The sequence below is a fragment of the Anser brachyrhynchus genome (assembly GCF_964034855.1).
Source record: "Anser brachyrhynchus genome assembly, chromosome: 19".
NCBI classification, from domain to species: domain Eukaryota; kingdom Metazoa; phylum Chordata; class Aves; order Anseriformes; family Anatidae; genus Anser; species Anser brachyrhynchus.
The window spans coordinates 460,246-484,532 of NC_137712.1; the positions used below are offsets into that span (position 1 = coordinate 460,246).

Below are 24,287 nucleotides of genomic sequence, written 5' to 3' on the forward strand. Positions count from 1 at the left end.
CGCTGCGGGGGGGGGGGAGCGCGCGAGCAAGCAGCCAGTGCGCAGGAGCCGCCGCCGGCTGCAGGTGCGCGGTGCCGCGCTGCCCTTGGCATCCGCGCGGTGCGTCGGGCTGGGGCCGAGGTGCCGGGGGCACGGCGCGCCGCCAGGCCCGGCCTGGGCCCCCGCGGCGGGGTCGCGGCGCGGCCGGCAGCACCCGGGGACGAGCCGGGCTGCGGGGCCGCGGTCAGGCCGGCACGGTGTCTGGGCCTCCCGTCGGCGGGACGGGCCCAGCGTGCCGTAGCCCGCGCTCTTCGCAGGGCCTGCGCCGTGCCCGCTGAACGCCTGCCTGCGCTCCCTCGGTTCCGCGGCTCGCCTCCCTTCCCGTGCTCGCGGGGGCGGAACAGCCCAGTCGCTGCTTAGAGAAGAGCGATTCGTCGCCTTTATCCGCTCATCACCTGCTGCGCTGCCGACTTCAGCTCATCTTTCCCAGTATAGCAAAGAATACCTCAAGTCACAAGCCAGACGTTGAGTGCACATACACGAAATAGTACTGGAAACACCTGAGAAAGGACAGTAATGTGTTCTTGCAAGGCAGTCAAGTAGGGCTTTTTATGCTTACTGGGGTATATTTGAAAGAGAACATTTCTACCAAATTATGTATTTAAATGGGTAAAAAAAAATACATTTGCTCTTTGGATTGGTAGCCGTATACCAATTTATAAACTCCCTGCTGACTATGAACTTGTGTAGGGTTTGCTGCTCCAGGTGGATGCGTGTAAGTGTTCAGGGCCAAATGAGATTCATCCCAGAGTACTCAAAGAGCTGGCTGATGTCATCCTGAGACCTCTCAATTATTTTTAAATGCTCCTGAGAATCGGGAGAGGTCCTAGTCAACTGGAATCTGTCAAATGCTGTCCCAGTTTTCAAGAGCGGTAAGAAAGAAGACCCTAGTAATTATAGGCATGGCAGTCTCATTTCAGTGCCTGGTAAATTTATGGAGGAGATTATTGTGAGAGTTATTGAAAAACACCTGAAAGACAACACAGTCATTGGTCTGAGCCAGTGTGGGTTCACAATGGGAAAGTCCTGTTTGATAAGCTTAATTTCCTTTTCTAACATGGTTACCCGTCTTGTTGACCAAGGTAGGCCAGTAGGTGTGATTTTTTTGGATTTTAGCAAAGCTGTCAACACTGTCTCTCAGTATCCTTCTGGACAAAATGTCCAGCATACAGTTAGACAAGCACACGATACGATAGGTGACCAGTAGGCTGCGGGGTTGGGCTCAAAGGGCTCTAGTAAATGGGGTTACATCAGTCGCCAGTGGGGTTCTGCAGGGCTCCATTTTGGGTCTGGTTCTCTTCAACATTTTTATCAATGATCTGGACACAGGAGTTGAATGCACACAAAGTAAGTGTGCAGATGATACTAAATGAGGAGGAACTGTTGACTCCCTTGTGAGTAGAGAGGCCTTGCAGAGAGATCTTGATAGATTGCTGGGCAATCACTAAGGTTTAACAAGACAAAGTGCTGGATTTTGCACCTGGGACATGGCAACCCTGGCTGTACATACAGACTGGTGGATGAGAGGCTGGAGAGCAGCCTTGCGGAGAGGGATCTGTGGCTTCTGATTGACAGCAAGTTGAACACGAGCCAGCAGTGTGTCCTGGCAGCCAAAAGGGCCAAACGCATCCTGGGGTGCATCAAGCACAGCATCGCTACATAGTTGAGGGGAGTGATTGCTTTGCTTTGCTCTAACTTCAAGCACTGTGTTCAGTTTTGGGCGCCACGGTATAAGAAGGACTTAAAACTGTTCGAGAGCGTCCAAAGGAGGGCAATAAAGATTCTGAAGGGCCTATAGGGCGAGATGGATGAGAAGCAGCTGAGGTCCCTTGGTTTGTTCAGCTGAGAGAAGAGGAGCCTGAGGGGAGGCCTCAAGGCATCCTGCAGCTTCCTCATGAGGGGATTGGAGGGGCAGGCACTGAGCTCTTCTCTGGCAACAGCAACAGGACTCAAGGAAACAGTGTGAAGCTGTGACAGGGGAGGTTCAGGTTGGATATTATGGCAAGATTCTTCATCAAGGATGTGGTTGGGCATTGAAACAGGATCCCCAGGAAAGCGGTTACTGCACTGAGCCTGGTGGAGTTCAAGTGTTTGGACAACACGCTCAGACATAGGGTCTGATTTTTAGTTACTCCCGAATGGAGCCAGGATTGGACTCTGATCTTTGCATGTCCCTTCAAACTCACTATCTTGTTCTGTTCATGCAGGATTGGTTTCTAGTGCATCAGACCAAAGTTCATCTCACAGAGCGTGAGAGAACACAAACTAAATGAGGTTACTTTGGAGAAAGTTTTGGGAGACTGCATTATGTGCAGAATATATTGCAAAGTTGTTGTCTTTCCAATCTCCTAGTTACTAAAGGTCTTCCATGATTGTTTATCATAAGGTGAACAACTAGTGTAAGACTATTAAATCCAGAACAGATTAAAGATATTCAAACATCCCAGTTAAACATGCAAGAACTTTATTTCCAAAGCAGATGGATTCATTTTGAGAATAAGCTAAAAATAAATTTAAAATAATAATAATTAAAAAAAAAACTTTAGATTTGGGATCTCCTTGGGAATACAGATGCTCACAACTCCAACATGCAAACCAAAGCCAAATTCACTTTATAGAAAGGTATTTTATTACTTTTTTTTTTTCCTTTGAATTGCTGAAGTGTTAAAAATTATTTAATGTGAATCTCCAGTCATTTCATAGGCATTGACTATTCTTCACTTATTAGAGTTTGTCCTATAGGTACTACTAAGCTACATATACTTTCCTCTAAAATTTCTGGCATCAGGTCCTACTAGAATGAGGATTCTCTGGCAAAACATTTTCCACTCTGTCCTGTATCACTATACCAGGACATTAAAGACAGCAGTTCAGAGAATCTTAGAATGGTTAAGATTGGAAGGTACTTCTGGAAGTCATCTGGTTCAACCCCTTGCTCAAGCGGTGCTACCTAGAGCAGATTGCCCAGGACCATGTCCAGCCAGCTTTTGAAAATTTCTAAGGAGGGAGATTCCACAACCACTTTCAGGCAACCTGTGCCGCTGCTCTGTCACCCACACAGTAAAGAAGTGCTTCCCAAAACGTTTGTGAGCTGCAGTCCTCCCCAGAAGAGAGAGAGAGAGAGAGAGGGAAAAAAATAAAAAATAAAAATCTATCTCCTTGTATTTCTACAAGGGTTCAGAAAACAAACAAACCGACCAACCAAAACAAACTGCAAGGTAGTTAGTTCTTATCCTAATAATTACATCAGTGTTTACAAACTGGTGCTTAAACTACTGCAAAGTGATAATGTCCACTGCCTAAATAGTCTTTTGCATTACAATAGGACACTCTCTGAAATCCTGAATACAAACACTGCCCCGCTAAGAATGGAATTACTCAGCAACTGCCTGTGTTGAGGACAACATAAGTGAAGACTGAGAACTTTTTTAGTTCCTGTTTCAGGTTGCTGCTATGTACTGCACCCTAAGTTATTCTTCCATAACATATATATTTTTAAAAATTAGCCAGCACCCTCTGGTGGGAAAAAATGCATAGACAAGATTTAGAGCTGTACTGTACTGAGTTCTTTGAAAAGGCTAGCAAACTGCATGGAAATATAATGTCACTTTAAAGACTGCCAATAGTCATATAATTTCCCAAAGTTTTAATGAAAAGTTTGTCTATAGTTCAATGCATAGAATGTCTGATTTAAACTTTTCCTAAATCCATGCACAATACAATTGAAATATACTATTTCATATATGTAGCGTCTATGGGATCTATTCTTCCTGCATGACTATTGCTGTGAGAAAATAAATTCTTTAAAATGTCACGGTCATGGCCTATTCTGGCATCCCCTCAAGCTCTCTTCAGGAAGTCTGCATTGATGAAAGTTTAAATAATGTGGAGTGTGTCTGCATGTACACAAAGATCAGTTGAACAGATTCTTATTTTTTTTTTAAACCTAAGCCAATTTTTCTCCTTAGCCTTTTTAATGTAACTTCTTTATGTAATTTTTATCTTCTCTCTCTTGATTTGCTAAAAGTGGCTTTACAGGACCTTTTCAACAAGTATTTAGTCTCAGAGTCTTTTTTCTTGTTACGGAATTCAGATGTGCAAGCCAATACAAGGAAAGTTTAAGTATTTCAGAACATTATAATATTGATAACCATCAAAATGCATCAAACACTTGCACTGGGCAAAGAAGTACGAATTGACGCTGAAATTGTCAATAATTAATTTCAGAATTAACATTCCATTTAGGGTAACAGAACTGTCTCTCTCTTAAAGGGTTTTCAGAGAATCTGTCAGAATTTCTACTGTTGATTTTTATTATTACCACCTTCTATTTATCCCATCCTCATATGAGGCTTTGTATGGGAATGGCCACATCTTTCCTTCTGCTGACTCTGCTGCACAAGTGGTAACTTCCAGCAAAAGAGATGAATAGCAGTGCTAATCGACAGTGCCAATCAACATTCTGTAATTCTTTATATTACAAGAACACCTTTATATAAAACCTAAAAGATGGATGTGTACCCACAAAACAAAAGACGAGTCCCTGCTTATAGTATTTATTTTATTGAAACTGCAGGCAGTTTAGGGAAGCATGATACACTATGTACAAAGTAGTTCTGAATAGTGCAGGCTCAGGGTTAATTTGGATCAAGAAGTTATGTTTGCTATTTAAATGATGAAACATTAAGTAGTTTCAACAACTGCACTTTTTTGTGTGCATTTGTCTGTCAACATTGTTTGAAATTGATTTAGAGCATACCTTTTTCAGGCTATACAAAATTAGTGCTTTGGAAATATGTTACTTTGTCTTATGCTTTTTTTTTTTTTGATATCTCTGCTTAAGTAGCCTAATGTATTCTCCCAGTTATTAGGGGCAAACTCTAAACAAGCAGGTAAGTTGAAGTTTAACCATACATACTGTACTATGGCACTGTAATTATTGTCATGGCTTGCAACTTCAAACAAATATGAAGTACCCAAGGTCAATGGTGTATCCCTAGATAAAACTAGATGAAGATGAAATCCTATGTAGCAAAAACACAGCATAAGGTTATCTAGAAAATAGGGAGTTAGAGAAAAACCTGAATAATGTCCAAGTGTTAAAAGCCCAAAATTATCAGAACCATTCTACTAAACCTATGGATATTTTAAATCTTAAAGTCATCTGATACTCCATGATAATTTCTCATTTCCACATCTTTATGTGTTGCTAGCAAAGAAGGGGTCCTTTGTCTGTAGCCAGTTTACACAGAAAATTGACCTATGCCATCTCATATCTGAGCATAGTCTATGTATAAGGAGATGTTTTCCTCTCTATAAAAGGAGAAAAATCAATACTAAGAAGACTGTATTCAGATGCTGTGAAATCTTCTGATGCATTAGGAACAGCTCTGGAATTGATAGACACTTTTATACACTGTGAGAACTTCATTGTACCATTTTTTTTAGCTTTAACTAGCTTTATAAGTTTTGACTTGTTAAACATATGGAGATGGTTTTCAAATCTTATTGCTCTGGTTGAATCATCTCTCCTTTTAGATCTTTCCCTTCTGTGTTTTCCTAAGTTTTCTGCTCCAAAAGCAATTGTTTATCTTCACTTTTAAAGGCTTTTCCATTCATCTTCAATACGTTTTACCTATTTTCTTTATCATCGTGTTTTTCTTTTATCTACCCGGGATCACTTTGCCTTCTTCTTTGCCTTCTTACTATGTTTGCAAGCAATCACCTTTGTACTTTCTCTGATACTGCCTCATACTGATGAATTCTCCATCAACCTTGCAAATTTGCCACAAAAATGCTTCAAACCCCTTCTTTGTTTTAATGCTAGCAAAAGTACAGTGTGGGTGACTGCAGCTTGCCTCACTGACCAAAGACCTCGTTTCTTTTCCTTTCCTGCCTACATCTGTTATCTTTTGTTTTACACAGTATGTTATTTCCAGAAAAGTCATATGGGAACATGTCTTTCTTAAACATGAACCTGATTTATAGTGCCATGGCAGTGCATATGGCGTTTCAAAGCTCTATACCATCCTCATAAGTCTTCTGTTACTCTCAGTGGAAGATCTTCCCCAATGCTATTTTTACTCATAATGCCAGAACTTAATGGTGTTTGGCAGAAAGCGAGCTCTCTTTTGACCACTCAGCATTATTAGCTCCTACAGACATAGTTCTTCTGTAACTAGAAAAAAGCTGCTTGCACAGTGGACTTGCAGGTATGAACCACCATAAAAGCACCACCTTTTTCTAATGCCCTTGACCAAACTCCACTACGTTCAGAGACAAATGATCAGGACTAGTAGCTTATCACTACCCATACTGGCATATTTGAATTTCACTGATGACACTATTTGGTGCTGTTCAAACTAATACATTAAAAAAAAGAAGTAAAAAATGCCATTTAAATAATGTTTTATTACATTAATTTTATAATTCACAGTATCATGTGTGCTATAGGGCATGCTATCCAGATGCTGTTGCACACGTTATGCATGTATGTTGCTGATTGTGCAAAGACATACATCACATTCTTACTGAAAACCACATTTCCATAAGTTAGGTGCATTAAGTTCTGTGGACACAGCTTTGCCATGACTTATTTCTAACCCCCTATGGCTACTCAACAAGATGAAACAATTCACCATCTTAAAAAAAAAAAGTGGGGGTAGGAATTTACTAAAGCTAGTAAGTATGTTAGGTTCTGTTTCTCTGCTCTCCTCCCTCACATAAAAGCAATGCTACATCTCTTCTATTCTTAAGTCATGTCTTGTGTACCCTACTCTGCATTACTTGAGTTTTCAGATGCTATAAGTAAGGGAAATGGAACAGATACATTTTTTAGAATAGTTATTCATTCTGGATCTGCCTGTAACATATAAGACTAAAAAAACCAACATCCCCATCCCCCTCCCAAAATTCAGAGCCAGTCAAGATTCTTCAGCTGCATTAACACAATATAAACACATCATTTGCTGCCACATCGTTTAAAACTCGCTTAAATTTCATTCAGGTTTATTATAGAACGAAATCTTTGCTAGTATACATATCAAACACAATGAAAAGTTGGGAACAACACTAGTAAAATTTAAACCAAATTTAATAGTATAACCTGTCTTTCTGCAAGATTCTACTTGCCCCAGGAAGTATGAGTCTATCTCAGCAAATCAGTGACAGTATACACTTTGTTTAGGATGTATTAACTCCTCCTAGAAGTTGCTTGTCACAAAGGCACTTAAAGAGCCAGCTGCCATGAAACAAGCTAAGGCTCTGCAAGCTAAAAATAGCTAATCATTTGCTGGATACTCACGTTAAATTCAAGCTTGTGGGCTAGAATATGTATCCTACACTTGGTGAGAACAGTATTAGCTCTACTGTTACATACGGCATAACAAAACGCTGCTCTGGAAATGAAATATACCTCCCTGCCCAACTGACTTACCTCTAGCTTGGTGTTGGGCAGATTGCCAGTCCATTTTTTTTTGTTTCTGTTGCTCTTGTTCTGCTTTGAGGGTTGGACAGTTTTGGAGCACAATACTGAAATGATCATTTGTTCAGAACTAAACACATGATGCTGGCAAAAAAGAGAAACTTCAAGAGTAGTTTGTCTCTAATGCTTTTTGATTTCTAGGAGGTACATAAGTATTAAACCACAACTTTTTGTAGCTGCTTTTCCTGAAGTCCACTGCTAATTAAATATATAATTGTAGACACCGACACCATAGGTTTGCTCTAGAAGCATTTTAATTTACAAACAGCAATTCCCATTGACTTTATACCATAAAAAAAGCAATTTACAAGCAAGAAACAAATTCATCAGAACAAAATAAAGCAGCACTGAAATATTCATGTCACAAATCTAAAAACAAAGTGAATACAAGAGTAAAATATCATTTGAATAAATATTTTAAAATTCATGCTACAAAATAATCCTTAATGGCAAGTTAATTGTTACAGCATCAGCTTAGCTAGCTTCATTTACTTCATATGGTGATGAAGTGTGGAGTTGTGAGGTTACCGGTTTATATTGCAAGATAATAACACCAAGTCAAGTCATTCAAACTGTTCAAATATTTATCATGATAAACAACCATACAAATAAAAGTTATTTAAAAATACAAATTTTCAGTCAGAAACACACACTTTAAATCGTGCAAGAGCTCTACCTCTAATCAGATATACAACCAGAGGCTTGCAATACAAGTCCAAAGGCTGCATTCATAGCATATGTAAATTGGAGAGACAGCAGTTAGTTTTATTTGCTATAGCAGGAGTTACTTAGGTAAACTAGAAGCAAACCTGCTCAGTTACTGAAAATTAGCTTCACATCCCCTGAAGAAATAAATACAGGAACGTGTCCCAGGCTTTTTTTTTTTTTTTTTAATGTAAACTTGCATAACTAACGTAATGCTGCCACAGGGATGTGCAAGGAGCATTAAATCTAAAATATTAAATACAACTATTCTGGCACTTGTTAAAAGATATGTAAAATACACACAGATTATAAACTTTGAACATTTTGAATGACTTCACTAAACTTCTGTTTCAATCACTGAGTATTATGAAATTTACAGTTAATGAACTAAACAGATTCATATAAAGAATTTACACAATTCCCCAAATACTTTCAAATATAAAATTTAATAAATAACCCTGACCAGTCAAAAAGCACCATTCAAGGGTAAAACTCCCTTGGAAAATAGATTAGGTGTTGCATATTTGAGTCCCTTTCAATGGTTTCATCTGAAACCTGTTTAGAAAAATGTCAATAAAAGAATCACAGTCAACTAATACAAAAGGTCAAATAAGATATTTTTAAAGGTAAAGCTCATTCAATCTTTTCCCAGCCCTTGATTTAATTCCTGCTGTTCTTCCTAAAGTTCAGACTAAACATATTATGAGGCCTCATTGTTTTATCTAAAAGTAAACCAAAGGCTTCAGCATAAAATGTTACTTTATGCTTGGGAAGACTGCATTAAAAACTATCAATTTAGGCCTACATTATATTCTGCTGAACAGTAAATCGACAGTATCCTTTATGCTATTGAAAGAGTTCACACTAAAAAAGCAGAGCCAATCCTGAAGACTTATTGACCAAACTGAACTGCTAATATACTGTATTTACAAAGCTATTTTCTAACTGTATTTACAGGTTTAAAAATAATATGGAAGATAACTGATTAAGTAAACTAACTGTTTAAAACCACAAACATTAGCAAAGATATAAAATCCTTTATTTTCACAGTTTGTCATAATTGGTTAAACATCTAGAGAAAAGGACACTGTCACTGTTTTCACATTTGTCTATAATAAAAAGGTAGATTAAGAGACTCAATTATGAACCAGCCTATATAATTTCATGATTTATTTTGCTGTCAAATATTTTTTCACATATTTTATTGACTTCTGCATTTATTGTAAATGAAATGTGTAACAATTCTGTGCTAACTTAAAACTGTACAGAAACAAGACACTGTACAGTACTTCCATAATCTGCTTAAAATAACACAGCATACTCTGTTTTGGTGGACTTGTGAAATGAACTTCAATTAGATAATGCTTCATGTATCATGACAATGTTAAACCTGGCATACCATTATGTGACAAGGCACAATTTATTTGCTGTTGCCAGGTTTGAAGTTCGCTTTCTACCAGAGTCACACACTTTGTAAGTGTAAATGTAATGTTCAATGATGTTTTATGTATCCTTTGAAGCACTGCTGAACTTTACAGTACTGTGTTATGGCTTGGTAATTCTTAACACTGCTAGCAGTGGAAAAGGTAAATGGCATATCAACGTGAACAGGAGCAAGTAAAACTTGCAAACTGATGAATCATGGTTTTGTAGAAAAAGTGATCACTTCCTGCCCCTTAACAGTCCTGTTACAATGTTCTGAACCTGAACCTGTACAATCAAAGTAATTTTTGTTGTTGTTTTTGTGTGATTTTTCTTTCCTTGTTTTTTTTTCTTTTGTCAGAGACAAGTTTGGATAAGTCACTCTTTGGTAAACTCAAACCAGTTCAATAAATTTACAAATACAAAGAACTAGATTTAAATAATGTTAAGATTGTGACACAGAAATTCAAGAAATATAAAATTAGTGCCCATATCCTGCAATCTTCAACTCATACTTCCATAAAAAAAGTCACACCAAAGGCACCACAGCACAGGTCCAAGATAAAGGGTTAAGAATAACTGTACATTTCTTGGATTTTACATGTCTCAAACTTAATGTGTCAAAACAATTTTTTTTTTAATTTAATTACTTAAAGCAAACATGAGAAAAAACAGTATCAGAAACACCAACCTGTTTTTAAGTGGGTAAACATACAGACTACCTCCCATAGACACAGACATACAATTTCCCTTACTGAAAATAACAGTTCTATTGGTTCAAGGAGAGAAACATCATCTCACCTCCCTGCACCTCTTTATTTAGGCATTTTTAGAACAAAGAGGCAAATTATGTACTCAATTCAACTGAAGCTGCTCCAGAGGAGCTGGTGGGTTTTTACTGTAAGTTGGTATTTAATAAAAATCTTATTGCAGACTGTCACAATATTAAGAACTAGTGTATTCAATAAAGCTACTACACAAATATGCCCCAACTTCACAGGAGCCCAAAAAGCATTACAAGATATCAAACCTATCTTTTTGCTTTCCTGTAACTTAAGAATGAGACTATATTTTCTAAATTCCAGGACTCAGACAACATGTTCACAGATGGATTTTCAATATTTGCTAAATAAAGCATAAGGCCCAATTATATAAAGAATGTATTTTAAAGATGCATGTGGTTAATTTAATTTTGCTTATCAGGTAGAATTTACACAGTAGTGTTTGCCAGCTCATGCTTTTGAGGTCTGAAACTATTTTTTTTTTTTTATTTCTTTTTTCTATTTTGCTTAATGGTTACCATTAGGTTTCACATTTTAATATATTATACTGACCTAAATGATGAAGTTAGCACCATAATAAAAAAAACATTTGGTGAAACAACAATATTTAGAGTATTTTTAAAGTTGTTGGTAGTTCCTTTATACAGAAAACAACCACTGAATAGGGAAGCCACAGCAACTCTGTAATACTTGCACATGAAATAACAGACATATTGCTTGAAGTTCCCATAGAGTATTTGTGTTTTGTTTTTTTTTTTTTTTTTAAATACAAAAAAGTACAAATTCCAAGTGCTAACGTATCACTTGGAGCTGTAAGTAGGAAGTCAATGTGCACCTGAAAACAGCTCTCTGTGAAGAGACCTGTTAAAACACTGCTTGGAAATACTGTAGTTTAAACTACAAGATACCTCTCAGGTTAGTATCAACCAACCGTGAAGAGTGATAAAGTTAAATTTAGTTACCTGGTATACTTCTACAGTACGAAATGAAGGTAGATTCTGAGGCCAGTAAAAACACATTTAAAACCACAATGCTACTTCTGGGTTTGCTATTAGTTTTCCTTTTTTTTTTTTAATATATATATAGATATATATCTATCTCTATATATATAAAAAGGTCAGCACCACAGGTTGTCCAGTTTATGTTCTAGACAACTAACAAAACCCCTTAACAATTTAACCATAATTTAATAGATTTATGGCATTTGGTTTAAAAATGTTATAAAGCAAAGCAATTAAAACAAGGTAATTCACTTTGCTCACTTCTGCACACAAAGTAATAGTTTAATAAGATGAAAACCAAACATTCTTCTAAAAACGAAAGCATCCTCCCAAAGTCTGAAGTCCTAAATCCTAGGCAGAGAGGAGACCTAGTAGTTGAAAGAATGGTACATGGTATAAACCTTGACATACTTTTACATTCACTTCAACCAGAATAGGGAAAGTGAAAGCATTTCATATATATATAAAGCAAATTTATATATATAAACAGACTAACTACCAAAAACAGTTGGAAAAACAAGCACAATTCATTGGAACACATGGAAGGAATCAAATATATAATATTCTCTCTCCCCACTGCTGTGTAACCCTCTTTATCAGCAACAGGATTTAAGAAATAAGCGAGACTACAGCTTCTTGGTGTATCCAGCGGAGCTGCCAATCTTATTTTAATATCTTTCTCCACTGGAATTTGTGTCTTACCAGATCAACCAGTAGGGACACCTTAGCAGACTCTTCCCATCCATTCCCCAGCACACTGTTTTTTTATATTTTGAGCATCTTCAAAAGTGGAAAAACAAACAAACAAACAAACACAAAAAAACCAGCCCAACCTCCTACAGAAGCAAATAATACTTATGTAGTCTTTTCCAGAAACCATTTCACACTGATTTCCAGAAGGTCAGGAAAATTAAAAGGCTGTTATACTTGTAATGAAGATTACTAAAAGAATAAAAGATTTTTAAAAAATACATTATTAATGTGCTTGTTTGCGTTGCACTTAGAGAATGTAATATTTTAATCAGATGTGCTAGACATTGCATGAATTTCCATACTAGAATCCATAGCTTCAGAAGCCGAAGCATCATTATCTATTTTCTGTTCCACAAAAGCTTCTGTTCTGTCTGGAGACTCTACCCTGTTTCTTACTTCTGTTACTCCAGGGTGATTCTTTCGCAAATGCTGGTTTAGCGTACCCTGGAAAGGAAAACATTTTCCACAGACCTCACAGCGAAAGGGCTTATCATCTGTATGACCGCGAATATGATACTCAAGTTGGTCCTTGCGGGTATATTTCTTTCCACAAAATTTGCACACAAAAGGAGTTATTCCCATGTGCAATCGCATGTGCCGATCGAGGCTCCCTTTCTGGTTGAAAGACTTGCCACAGTAAATACAAATCAGCCTCTCATTGTATGGATACCAATGACCTCTTGTATTTCTCTCCCGTGGACTATTTTCGTATCCTGCGTTACTCACCATAGAATCACTGTCAGCCCCTTGCACCAAGCCCTGAACATCACTATGTAAATGACCAGTGGATACCCGTTTTTGGCGTGCACGACCCCCTCTGAAACAGCTCAGCATTGACCTTGAGGGACTTGAATTGCTCAGGCTTCCAAAAGTTTCAGACACACCTGCAGCCTGTGATGAGGCATGGGTAAATGAATAAACGTGTTGCAAGACAGACCCATAGGAGCCAACGTTTACTGCTACCACTTGCTCTCCATCCACCATTTCAGTATGATATCCATCATCACCAAGGGAAGAGCTATCAGAGCAACTTGGCCTGTCAGACTTTTCCATTTTAACTTTCACCTCTGCAATCTGACTTTCCCTTACTATCAGGTCTCCTTGCTCATGATCACCTTCAATCTGAATCTCATATTCAGAAATACTCCCGCTGCTTCCTCGATCTGAATGCCCTTCTTCTTGCAGTCGACTACGCAGAGTTTTGCCTGGAGTAGTTTCCATCCTAAGATCGCTGCTTGCTGTTGACTGTCGCACCTGAGAGCAATAGGGGGGAGATATTTCAATGGGGTTGGCAAAATAGCTGCCATCTTTAACTCCATTGCGATTTTCTGAATTTTCTTCAGCACCAACAGTGACAGAGTCAACATCACCAACACTGATCTTTGAATGAATACTCTCCAGTATCTGTGTGCACTTATCAATGACGCACTGCATCTGTAGAAAGCTAGCTGCAGTTAGAAAACTAACAACATCCTTCAGTTGTAAGGACATCCTTCCAGTGTAACAAAATGAAAGCAATTGTTCAAAAACATTGGGATTTTTAATAACTGATATAGATAAGCCACTCATGGTGCTTAATGCTGAATGGTCACGGAAATATGGAGAACTGGCAGCTAAGACAGCTTTATGGGCTCGAAATGGCTGACCCTGAATATGCACAATTATGTCACACAGCTTTCCTTGCAAGCGGAGTTCGTTTAACTGGCTCAGAACAGTGTTGCTGTACTCAGGCACATCAAACTGAATGAAACTGCTGCTGTCCATTTCTACTGATGTAAAATGGAATCTGAAAGAAAAGTGAGAAGATTTACAACTGAGAATGAATACAGAGTTTTCCGTTTCAAAAATAAATGCTTACACATGTTGAGGTTAAATTACCACATTGATCTGTTTAAGGTGGGTGTCAACAAAACAGTTGGTATAAATACTTATGTAACAGAAAAAGCAGAGTCTTGATCTACTGATCTCTTGCATTGCTATCAAATTATCCCTCTGCAACATTCACAATTCAATTGCTTATAACACATCACAGGGTCCCTGGGATAGTCTATGTTTAACCTAAAAGAAACTTTGCAGTCCCCAACCTCCTAACAGAATCCTAATATTAAAGTCACTAAAGCAGGTCAAAAACTTCAGAATCTTTACTGTCTTAAGAGACTACACTGATACTTGCAGGGAACTGCACTTTTAAATTGTCCAAGAATAATTTTTGAAAGGTATTTCATGAAGTTTGAAAAACCTTATGAAGAAAAACCACAGTTGTGTGCATGTATGTATATGCATACAAACACAAACATTAAAATATTTTTAAAATGTATTTTTTAGGTCTAGATATGTAGTATATTCAGCTCTGAAATAAATTTGACATCAACGGCATTTCTGTTTAGACAAACATTTACCTCTTGAGAAAATACTCTCAATACTTATTAAAGAAATAAATCAATCATTCAGTATTTACATCAAAAAACAAGGAATCCTAATTGAAGGAAATATCAGAGTATAGACTCAATTCTGAACTGTTTACCCAGTGTGCCAGAGGTTTCCAGATAACAATGAACGTGTCAATATGCAAGGCAGCATTTTTGAAGGAAAAGTGTGGGAGCCACCCACGAACTTTCAATTTTTTGAGTTTCTTTTTGTGGTTTTCATCTATTGCCTGCTGCCCTCTCTCCCGTGCCCCCTCCCCAGCTTTGAAGCTCATCTGACAGTGCACTGCCTTCTTAACTAAGATGATTTGCCAATTAAGTTCAACATAACTCCAAAGCCATTAGTACTAAAACTTTCTTGATACAATGGGAAAGGATGTTCCAAGAGCTTTAGCGAAATGTATACATTTCAAAATAAGATCTAGAGAAAGGTACTACCCTATATTATTGTAAAAAGCAAATACACACTTGTTCCCCGAGAGTGTCTGTAGCAGACTATCCTATATTTCTAAGATTAGGCCTGCAATCAAGTACCCAAGAATCTTCATATTTTCATTGTCATTCTTGTTCTTATTAATGCAGAAGTCGTAATATAGCCATCATACCTGCTTTTCCAATTGGACAAACAGATCTCAACATCATCCATTGACTTCTGAAGCAGGAAGCATGTCCAATGTATCACAACATACTAGCAGATTTTTTTTCTATTTGTGTCTTATGTTACATGCTGTAATAGGACATATGAACAATTTTAAATCAAATTACGAAAATTTAGGCACTGTAAAAAACAAAATCAACAGGTAGGAATATGACAAAAGATTTACAAGGAAGAACTGGAGCTGTCACCTAAAACTAAGGTTCATTGTCTTCACAAATGGAAGTTCCTTTCAGCAGAGAAACAAAACAGCCAGCTTCCTGACTCGACTACCATTACTGAGAAAACTTCGGTAAATTGTATTTCACTTGACTGATGATGGAAATAAAGATTAAAATGGTTAACAGAACTGATATGATCACAGCCATCCATACAAAGATAGCTTTGGCAGGACAGTTCCTTCAGTCAGCAAATAAAGCTACAGAATGATTCAGTGCTTGTGAGCTGAAACAAGTCAGGCATAAACCAGAAATCAAACGTGACAAACAAACAAACAAACCTCAAGTGAACGATGGAGCAATTAAACTGGAAGATTAACCTTGGTATTCTGAGGATCCCTCCATGCTGCACAGAGAACCACTGTCCAAGTTCCTAGCTTGCATCCACTCCATTGGGAAGACTGCATTCTCAGCAATAAGGATACATATTTGTCAACATCAATTTTGTTTGACAGGGCATCAGGTTTCTTTACCAACCCCACATAGGTCACTACCTTTGATTTGTGGGATTTATACACTATACACAGGTGCAACGTTCCTGACTGAGCTTTTCTTTGCTCATTTGAAGGGTTTTTGTTGACCTGAAACAACACGGAGAGCTGTTACCTAGGTTGAGAGCTATGTACAAACTGTAAGACCAGTCCCCAGCAGTGATAATTTGTCATTCCTACATCTTTACAGATCTCTGATCTCAGGAACCAGATCCTAATCAAGCCTCACCCAAATTCCATCAGAAGTTATTCCTTTTTTTTTAATGTACAGAATGTACAGAAACAGTTTGTCATATTTAGCCAGTGGCCTTTCTCCTTGCACTGTACTTCCCTAAGGGCTCTTTATTCAGTGAAATGGAAAACAACGTAGTCCCAGACAAAACATTAAAATATAGTCACCACAAGCACTAGTACAGACAGAAGGAATGGGATAGGGATAGGAGCCCTTAAGTAGAAAGATGATGGGTACTTTATGTCTTACTGTGAAAAAAAAAAAAAAAGCCCACAATTTCATTCTTCTGATCAAGGCATCTTGGCACGTCTAGATGAATTCACACCCCCTAGGAGATGGCCACGCATTGCAAAGGTACTGTAAACACATACTAGGGAAAGCATGAGAGACAGGAAGATGGGGTCACTGAGAGAAAAGGGATACTCGGCAGTACTTGCACATCATAACTGTTAGAAATTCTAACTCTCTCCATGGAATCATAGAATATCCCAAGTTGGAAGGGACCCCTCAAGGACTCCTTCCCAAATCCATGGGCATGTATATCTATAAGCAATTCTACAGCCTTGTTCTGAGAACTGTTTCAACTTCCTCTTAGGAAACAGAGGAAGTTACTATTACCATTTTCAGGAGAATAAACAGCACAAATCCTGGTAGGGAATGGAAAGGATGATGGAGTTAAAGGTTTGTGAGGTTGCTTGTCAGTGTAGTGAACATAGGGACATACGGTATCGCTTTGAAAGCAAACACATCAAGTATAGCCCAAAAAGCAGTGGACGCCCCGCTGTTCTTAAAAAAGAAGAATCTACAGCACGGTCTTGTTGCAATGTCAGTTTCTTCCTCTGAAAACACATGCTTCCTGGGATCCTGAAAACTTCTGTAGAAAGTGTAAAGTAACAAGAATTTTACACAGCAGCAGCCTCTGACAGAAGGGAACCCGTCTTGTGCTTTTGGCTAAACTCTCAAACATTTCTAGATGAAGGAATTTGTCAATGAACACCACGTTTGCGAGTAGCAGGACAATAGCAGGAACTGGACTGAGACTGTAGTAATTTTGCTAGGGTTAGTACCAGGGCACACCAACTTTCTTGCACAGATTTGGGGAGATAAGACCTGAGGAAAAATCTGGGTATTACAAGTAAGAGAGGCAGGCACCAATGGCAATGTTTTACTGATGAGTAATGATTAGAGGAAGAATGATCTTACTTATTCATATAAATCCCCAATTTCATTATCTAGAAAATCATCTTTGAAATATATTCCCCATACACAAAAAGTTTTTATTATGTTTGCATGCAGAATAAAGCTAGCAGACCCAGAATCCAATTCCAGTAGAGTTAAGCAGATTATTGTTCAGCAGGGTACTGTACCATAATAGTACTTGATTATTCACCAATACTGGCAAGCCAGTAGCTCTTTCAAGACAATGTGATTTATGCTTGAAGTATTTCTGATGAAGCCTGGCAAAGAAGAAATCCTCAAGCTTTTTTTTTTTTTTTTTTAAACAGTTTCTTCCACGTTGAAGTGTCTTACTAATCTTTTAGGGTGAGAAAATTCACATTAAACTGAAGCAGAGAAGTACTCTAAAAGGCAAATTAGCTATGGACACATCCACTGTATGCTCTAAACAAAAACAAAACAAACTAAAAAATAAATCACAAACATTCTTTCTACAGTTAACCATCCAGTCTTTGCTTCTCAAAACAATGGAACGGTAACTACTTTGACTCACATAACAAATATTTAGAGAATTAGCAGAGAAGAAGAAAAAATTAATAAGTAGTCAGAAGTTATGTCCAATACCTTCCATGATATTTCAGCACATATGGAGTCAATCTGTGTTAAGACCAAGACCACTACAGAATGAAGATGTGTATTATACAAGCTCTAGCATTTGGGGGACTGGTGAGAGCCAAGACAACTCACAGTAATGTTTGGGAACCTCACTGTTACAAAGTAATGCATTTTGTCTTGCTTTAGGTTTTTATCCCTGTTGTTGGACAGTTCCATGTTAGGTTAAAGTGCTATAAAATTTAAGTCCACCTCTGGGCACCTGTCTATAACTAGATCTTCTGTTAAACAGTTTGATCCACTTATTCAGGAAGGTTAAAGTTTTCATACAAATGTGTACAAGAAATTTCATGAAGGCTTTCTGATTTCTCAGGTTGGAAGTTAGGAGAAATTTCTTCTCAGAAAGAAGTACTTAGGCACTGGAATGGGTTGCCCAGAGAGGTGGTGGAATCACTGTCCCTGGGCGTTTTTAAGAAATGGCTGGATGTGGTACTTAGAACAAGGTTTAGTAGGTAATGTTGGTGGTATGGGGACAGTTGGATCAGATGATCTTGGAGGTCTTTTCCAACCTTATGATTCTAATTTTTGAAGCATGGCACAGAACCACACATTAAGTTCCAGCAGTGCTATGTTGAGTCTCCTGTCTATTTCTGTGGGTGATCATCCAGTCACACTCAAAGCAATCATATAAATTCTCTTTGAGTTTGCATTACATTTATTCATCAGGGTCTTACACAAACATAAAACATAGTATGAATTACTAGCAGTGGATCGCTGCCCTTTATCTTCAAACAAAAGTGTTCATTGGAGTAACCTGTGAACATGAGAATGACATGCATTTAACATTTCTTGTTAGATTTCAAAAAAACATACTTTAAAAACTGTTCTATGGAAGCTCTCATTACACTTGTAAAAACTAAAATAGATGATGACAAAGCTAATTTGGTATTTCATTTTACTGACATCATATAGTAACAGCAGGAAAGCATCATATAACTACAACATGAAGCTGTGCGTTTGCCAGCATCATATTAGTTTCTGCTTCTAAATCTGCACCTGTTTACCTTCATTCACTAGCTGATGTATGGTTTGCTGTTCTCATAGACAGGTGAATGATATACGTTATGCTCATTTTAACTCAAGCAAAGGTGCAAGTAAAGATCCCTTGCATTTTCTTTAGCTCAGCAACATGAGTTCCTTAGCAAACCAACAAACAAACAAAAACATTACTATTGTGGAAAGTGCTTGAAAACAGAAATGCATAAAAGCATAAAAGTTAGGAAGGTCATAAGGAAAACTAAGACTAAAAAAATAAAGTGCTCCTGTGACACCAAGAATGGATACACCATACGCTACTGCTCAGAACAGAGAATAAGCAAGAAAAGAAACAGGTATTTCTATTAATCAGCGCATACCTCCCTTGCATTTTGTCATATTATTTACTACTCCATCTGTGAGAACTTAAGACATTCTTGCAAAACCATCATTCAGAAGTATTTTTAATCTATGAATGTAACCCAATCATCTGTGATTGTGGAAGATTTATGGCAACATCTTCATTACTTTCACTTCTTTCAGTTGCCTTTGACAGTCTTCGGATTAGACTAGATACAATAATTAAAGCTAGCTGTACCAAAGAAAAACTGCAATCAGGTCTGTCATAGTCTAAGTGCATTTCTTAGGACATTGCTTTATGACAGTCTGCTTTAAACAGTCTTTGAAAACTGGGAAGAAACCATCATTTAAAAATGAATAAAACAAAAAAGCTTCTCTCCCAACTGAGATTTTTTCTTGCAGAACCATAAAATTCTTAAAATAACGTAAGCAGTATTATGGAAATATTTAATATTGGGTTAATGTATCAACTCTTCCTAAATTTACACAGCCATTTTCTTGAGAACTCTGCAGCCTTTAAAGATCATGAAGGAGACTAAGTTATTTTATACTTATTTCAAGTGAGATAATTAAACACTTTTTTTATTTTAATATAGATTTAAAAATCAATTGCATTAAAGGGTTTTCCAGAAACATACACAGCAAATAATAAAAATAGGCTCTCATGTATTTTCAGCTCATCCACACAAGCTATTTCCAGGTCTACACAACACGCTGCCAGAAACATCCTCCTGGTGACTGAAAATGTACCTAAGGTGACACTGTTCTCCATGCAGCTTATATGCTAAGTCATACAAATATCAAACAACTCCTTTAAGCAATGAAAAGAATGATTAGAAGGAATGTTTGCACTTGATACTTAAGACAAAGAACCACTTGAAGACTGGTAGAAGGAATACATCAAGTATGTCTGTATGCAAAATAGATTTTTCAAAATGTTGACTGCACTATATAGAACGAACATTTAAAAGCCACTTAATGTGTATTATACAAACCACAGCACTAGAGCAGGCAAGGAATCTTTGAAGACTACTGTACCCATTCAGAATCTGATCATCTAGATGTTACCTCATAGCAGTAATTCATGAATGCAGTTGCCTAAAACCAAAAGAATTTCATGAGCAACAGGCTTTAAAGCTGGTGGAAGAAGTACTGTGATGAAAGAAATTGTACTGTGGCAAAAAATGTAATGCCTTAAAAACCTTGTTAAAAAATTATGGTACAAAGGCAGTAATATAAGATGCACTTACAACAACAACTTATTTCAAAGCAATACCGTATTCCTTCATTGCTTAGATTACAGGAATGTCAGTTTGTAATCTATTAAACTGAATTCAAGTGAACATGTCTTTTGTGGAACGCTTACACGCTGTTAATAGAGGTGAAATGGCTGCTGTCTACTTGAGTAAACAAAGTGAAAATTTCATCCATATTCTTTTAAAGCATCCCTTGAACGGAATATTAAACAAGTATGGACTGACTTCTCAAGCTAAACAAGGTCACTACCTAAATCACTTTTACTTAACTCTGTGAACTCTTGATTTCAAGAGAATTACAAAGCTGAATTCTAGAAGCATTACTACACCTAGAAACAACAACTTTTGCTTGGTTTGATTTGTAATATTTGTTTTTAAACTCACTCGGACATATTTAAACTTAAAACATACTGGAGAGCACAAATAGATCACTGTGCATAAACACGGAATTTTGCTTTCTCAGAATATGTAAGTGACTCTCCGACTCAGATGGAAGTTTAACAAGTTGATATGCAGTTCCTAAAAGATGCTCCAGCACAAGAGAAAGTTCTGTAATATTTCTGTTGCAGCATTGTTTCATTTTGTTTGTAGCTTCTCCAATAGGATAAAATGACCTTTACTTATGGCATCTTTTACATTTACAATGATCTCCAAACTCTTTTCAGTTTGATTCAACAGATTACTCTGTTGGATTTGCCTCTAACAGGTAAAAACTGCCAGTATGATTAAAAACAGCTAACACAAGCTTATGTTTACATGAGCTTCTTGACCAAACTTTTGTTAAGCTCAGCACAGTTTTTAACAGTCTATGGTGAAACAGCTTTGAAAAACGACTGCTTCACTCATATTTTGGATTAAAATACAGAAAAAGTTACAAGAACAAAATTCACGTCTCTCAGGCAAGCACTCCCATCCTAAGGCATCACAGAACACAATCCCATCATTTTCATAGGTGAGCAATACTTTAGTCCCATACAGTTTTTGTAGAAAAATTCATATTAATTGACTTTTGTCTAACAGGAATTGAAAAGGATTTATTTTTGACCTCACTAAAACAACAGGATGAGTATACTCCTGGGAAGCTCTTCACAGACATAGCAACAAGTGTTTATACAGAAAATGGAAAATTACATTTGCCATCCTGAGAAAACCACTTGAAGGAGCGGATGATTTTAATATCAACATTAAAACCAATTCATTTATATATATACATACACACACACACAAACGTTAACATTGTAAAAACTACATTGCTATTCACAGCTCTCAGTATGGTGCAGCCAGGCAATTATCAGAACTGCATATTTAGCATTTCACAGTAAAACAAACAAACAACAAAAAAAGAGTATTTTATTTGAGCAAATATCCAGAGCAGTTGTGAAACAGAATTCCAAGGACCACTTTCCTCCCTTATTCTCAAATAGTCCTCTCAAAATTGCTTGCCTGTATGTAAGTGATTAAAATAGTAAATATGAAACTAGAGATGGATAAACAAAGGTTCACCCAATGATTAGAAACCGGAACACAAATAAGCTCCAAATGTTGGCCCTAGAAATCAAGTTACTAAAAAAGCAATTGCAGGTATGCATGTATTTCTAAAGATGGGAAAAAAAAAGTTATCAGAAGGCAAAACACAGATAGCCAAGATCAGCAGAAGTATTGTGTCAGTTAAGTGAAATAAAGGCACATTTATGACACATATGCTTTAAAGCTGTAAGACCTTACCAGTAGTGATCAGTTTCCTTCTGTGCACCAAGTTCATAATATGCAAGCTTCTGAGTACTGTTTATTTAATCCTGAATATTTATACCCCACATATTTTATTTCCTAAATTTCTGACAACTTTGAGATACATCTTTAGAGAAGTCACTATCAGAATCAGGGAAACAACTGAGAGCATAGTAAGGCCTTTAATAAGTGGGAAGAGATAGCAAGCTTTCATTCTGCTATTATAATAAGAAATGATGTATTATCAAGGAAATAACTGGCTAGCATTATGCATTTTAATCTACCTACTTTTTTTCATCCTTTTTCTTTTTTTTTAGCTACTCACTCTTAATCAAATTATAACTATTTGACTTCAAGATTTATTTTAAGCAATGAAGTAGCTATATTCTCTAGATATTTTTATAATAGGTTTAAGGTAGCCCTCAAGAGTACACTTTCCTCCTTTTTTTTCCCCATAGTATTCACCCAGTCTTTGACTCCATTACTTCTGATACACCAAGCATTTTGTAGCTCTCACTAACGAGGCAAAAAAGCACAGGCTCCTCCTATTCTAGATGCTGATAATTCTGTAACACGTATATACCTAAACCGCTTTTATTCCCCCCTCTCCCCCCCCCCCCCCCCCCCCCCGTGACTGGGAACTCCCACATCAGCTTTTATGAGGCAGTTCAGATTTATTCCAAGTGTACCTTCACCACTGACTTATTTTTAAATAAAACTAATTGCATACGCCACGTGCACCTGCAGAGCTTTTGAAGGGCCTTCACGAAGACTGAGTCTTAACTAGAACTTCCAGTTCCTCAAACAGAACAGCAACAGCCGAAAGGTCCACCAACTTCTGGGGACAGCACTAAAAAAGGTACTGGGGTCTCAAAGCACTTCAGCCAGCCAAGCCGACCGCGCCAGTTGCACCGCGCCGCATTCGCACTAAAAAAGGCCAAGACACACGCGCGTCCTGCCTCTCTGCTCGCAAACCAAGCTCACGCTCCAGCCACAGGCTCAGGCTACGCGAGGGCAGCTTTCGGCGAGACCTGGCTGAAAGCGGAGCAACCCCGACGGAGCCGGGGTCGGCCGCGGCAGCGGAGACATCGCGGCGGCTCCCGGGCGGCCGGCCGCACGGCTCGCTGCAGGGCTCGCCTCAGCTCGCGCCCGGGAGCCGCGCGGCCGCAGGGCCGAGACGGCGCCCGCGGCACAGGCCCGGACCGAGCCCCTCGCGGCGCCGGGGCCGCCCGCCCCGCCGGGCCGCCGCCCCTGCGGGGCCTGTCAGGGCGCCGGGACCCCCTACCCCGAGCCGCCTCCGTCCCCCGCGGCAGCGCCGCCCCAGCCCCCGGCCCGACGCCCCCTGCAGCGGCCGGCCCGCCCGCGGCTCACCTGGGGCTGTCGGGGTCTCTCGCATGGCGGGTCCCGGCCCGTCTCCTGCCCGCTCCCACCGCCGCTTCCCGCCCTCTCCCGCAGCTCTTCACACCCGGAAACGATTCCGCTGGTGGCGCTTCCGCTTCCCGGCGACGCGCGCCGGCCGCGGGCGCAGAGCCCTCCCGAGGCCGCCGGGGGGCGGGGCGGGGCGGGGCGGGGCGGGGCGGGCCCTGTCTCGGCGCCTCCCCGCGCTGCTGGGCCCGGAGCGCGGCGCGGGCCGCGAGGCCTGGGGTCTGCCTCGCCGCAGAGCTGCCGCACGAAGAAATGAGAGAGTTCAAGCTGCAGCTGAAAGCTGCGGACAACAGCGGGAAATAACGTTCCTTCTGCCTCGGAGCACGCATTCCAAGACGTTAGCAGGAGCGAGGAATTGGGAAAAGAGAAAACAAAACGCCAGATTCCCAAGAACAGCTTAGTGTTACAGCAGTATTAATTTCTGGAAACGTCTGATCTGACATATTTTGAGATCAACTTTTCTTGCTCCTCTCCCCCCCCCCCCCCCT

The 24,287-nt window shown here is 38.9% G+C and overlaps 1 protein-coding gene across 7 annotated transcripts; it reads right to left on the bottom strand.

Annotated features, from left to right (window-relative positions):
* Window positions 1-7,758: 7,758 nt before the first annotated feature.
* ZBTB34 (zinc finger and BTB domain containing 34) lies at window positions 7,759-23,922 on the bottom strand. Of its 7 annotated transcripts, none has more exons than XM_080561730.1 (4): window positions 23,746-23,922; window positions 15,766-16,065; window positions 15,217-15,338; window positions 7,759-13,971 (listed from the first exon to the last, which is right to left on the bottom strand). In XM_080561730.1, the coding sequence occupies exons 3-4, from the start codon at window positions 15,255-15,257 to the stop codon at window positions 12,450-12,452; spliced, it is 1,563 nt and encodes a 520-aa protein (XP_080417856.1). In that variant the 5' UTR covers window positions 15,258-15,338; window positions 15,766-16,065; window positions 23,746-23,922; the 3' UTR covers window positions 7,759-12,449. The 7 variants fall into 7 exon arrangements, with proteins under 7 accessions (XP_080417856.1, XP_080417852.1, XP_080417851.1 ...); XM_080561726.1 differs by adding an exon at window positions 20,429-20,488 and having other exon boundaries at window positions 15,217-18,809; window positions 23,746-23,879; XM_080561725.1 differs by adding an exon at window positions 20,386-20,488 and having other exon boundaries at window positions 15,217-18,809; window positions 23,746-23,879.
* Between the last annotated feature and the right edge of the window lie 365 nt (window positions 23,923-24,287).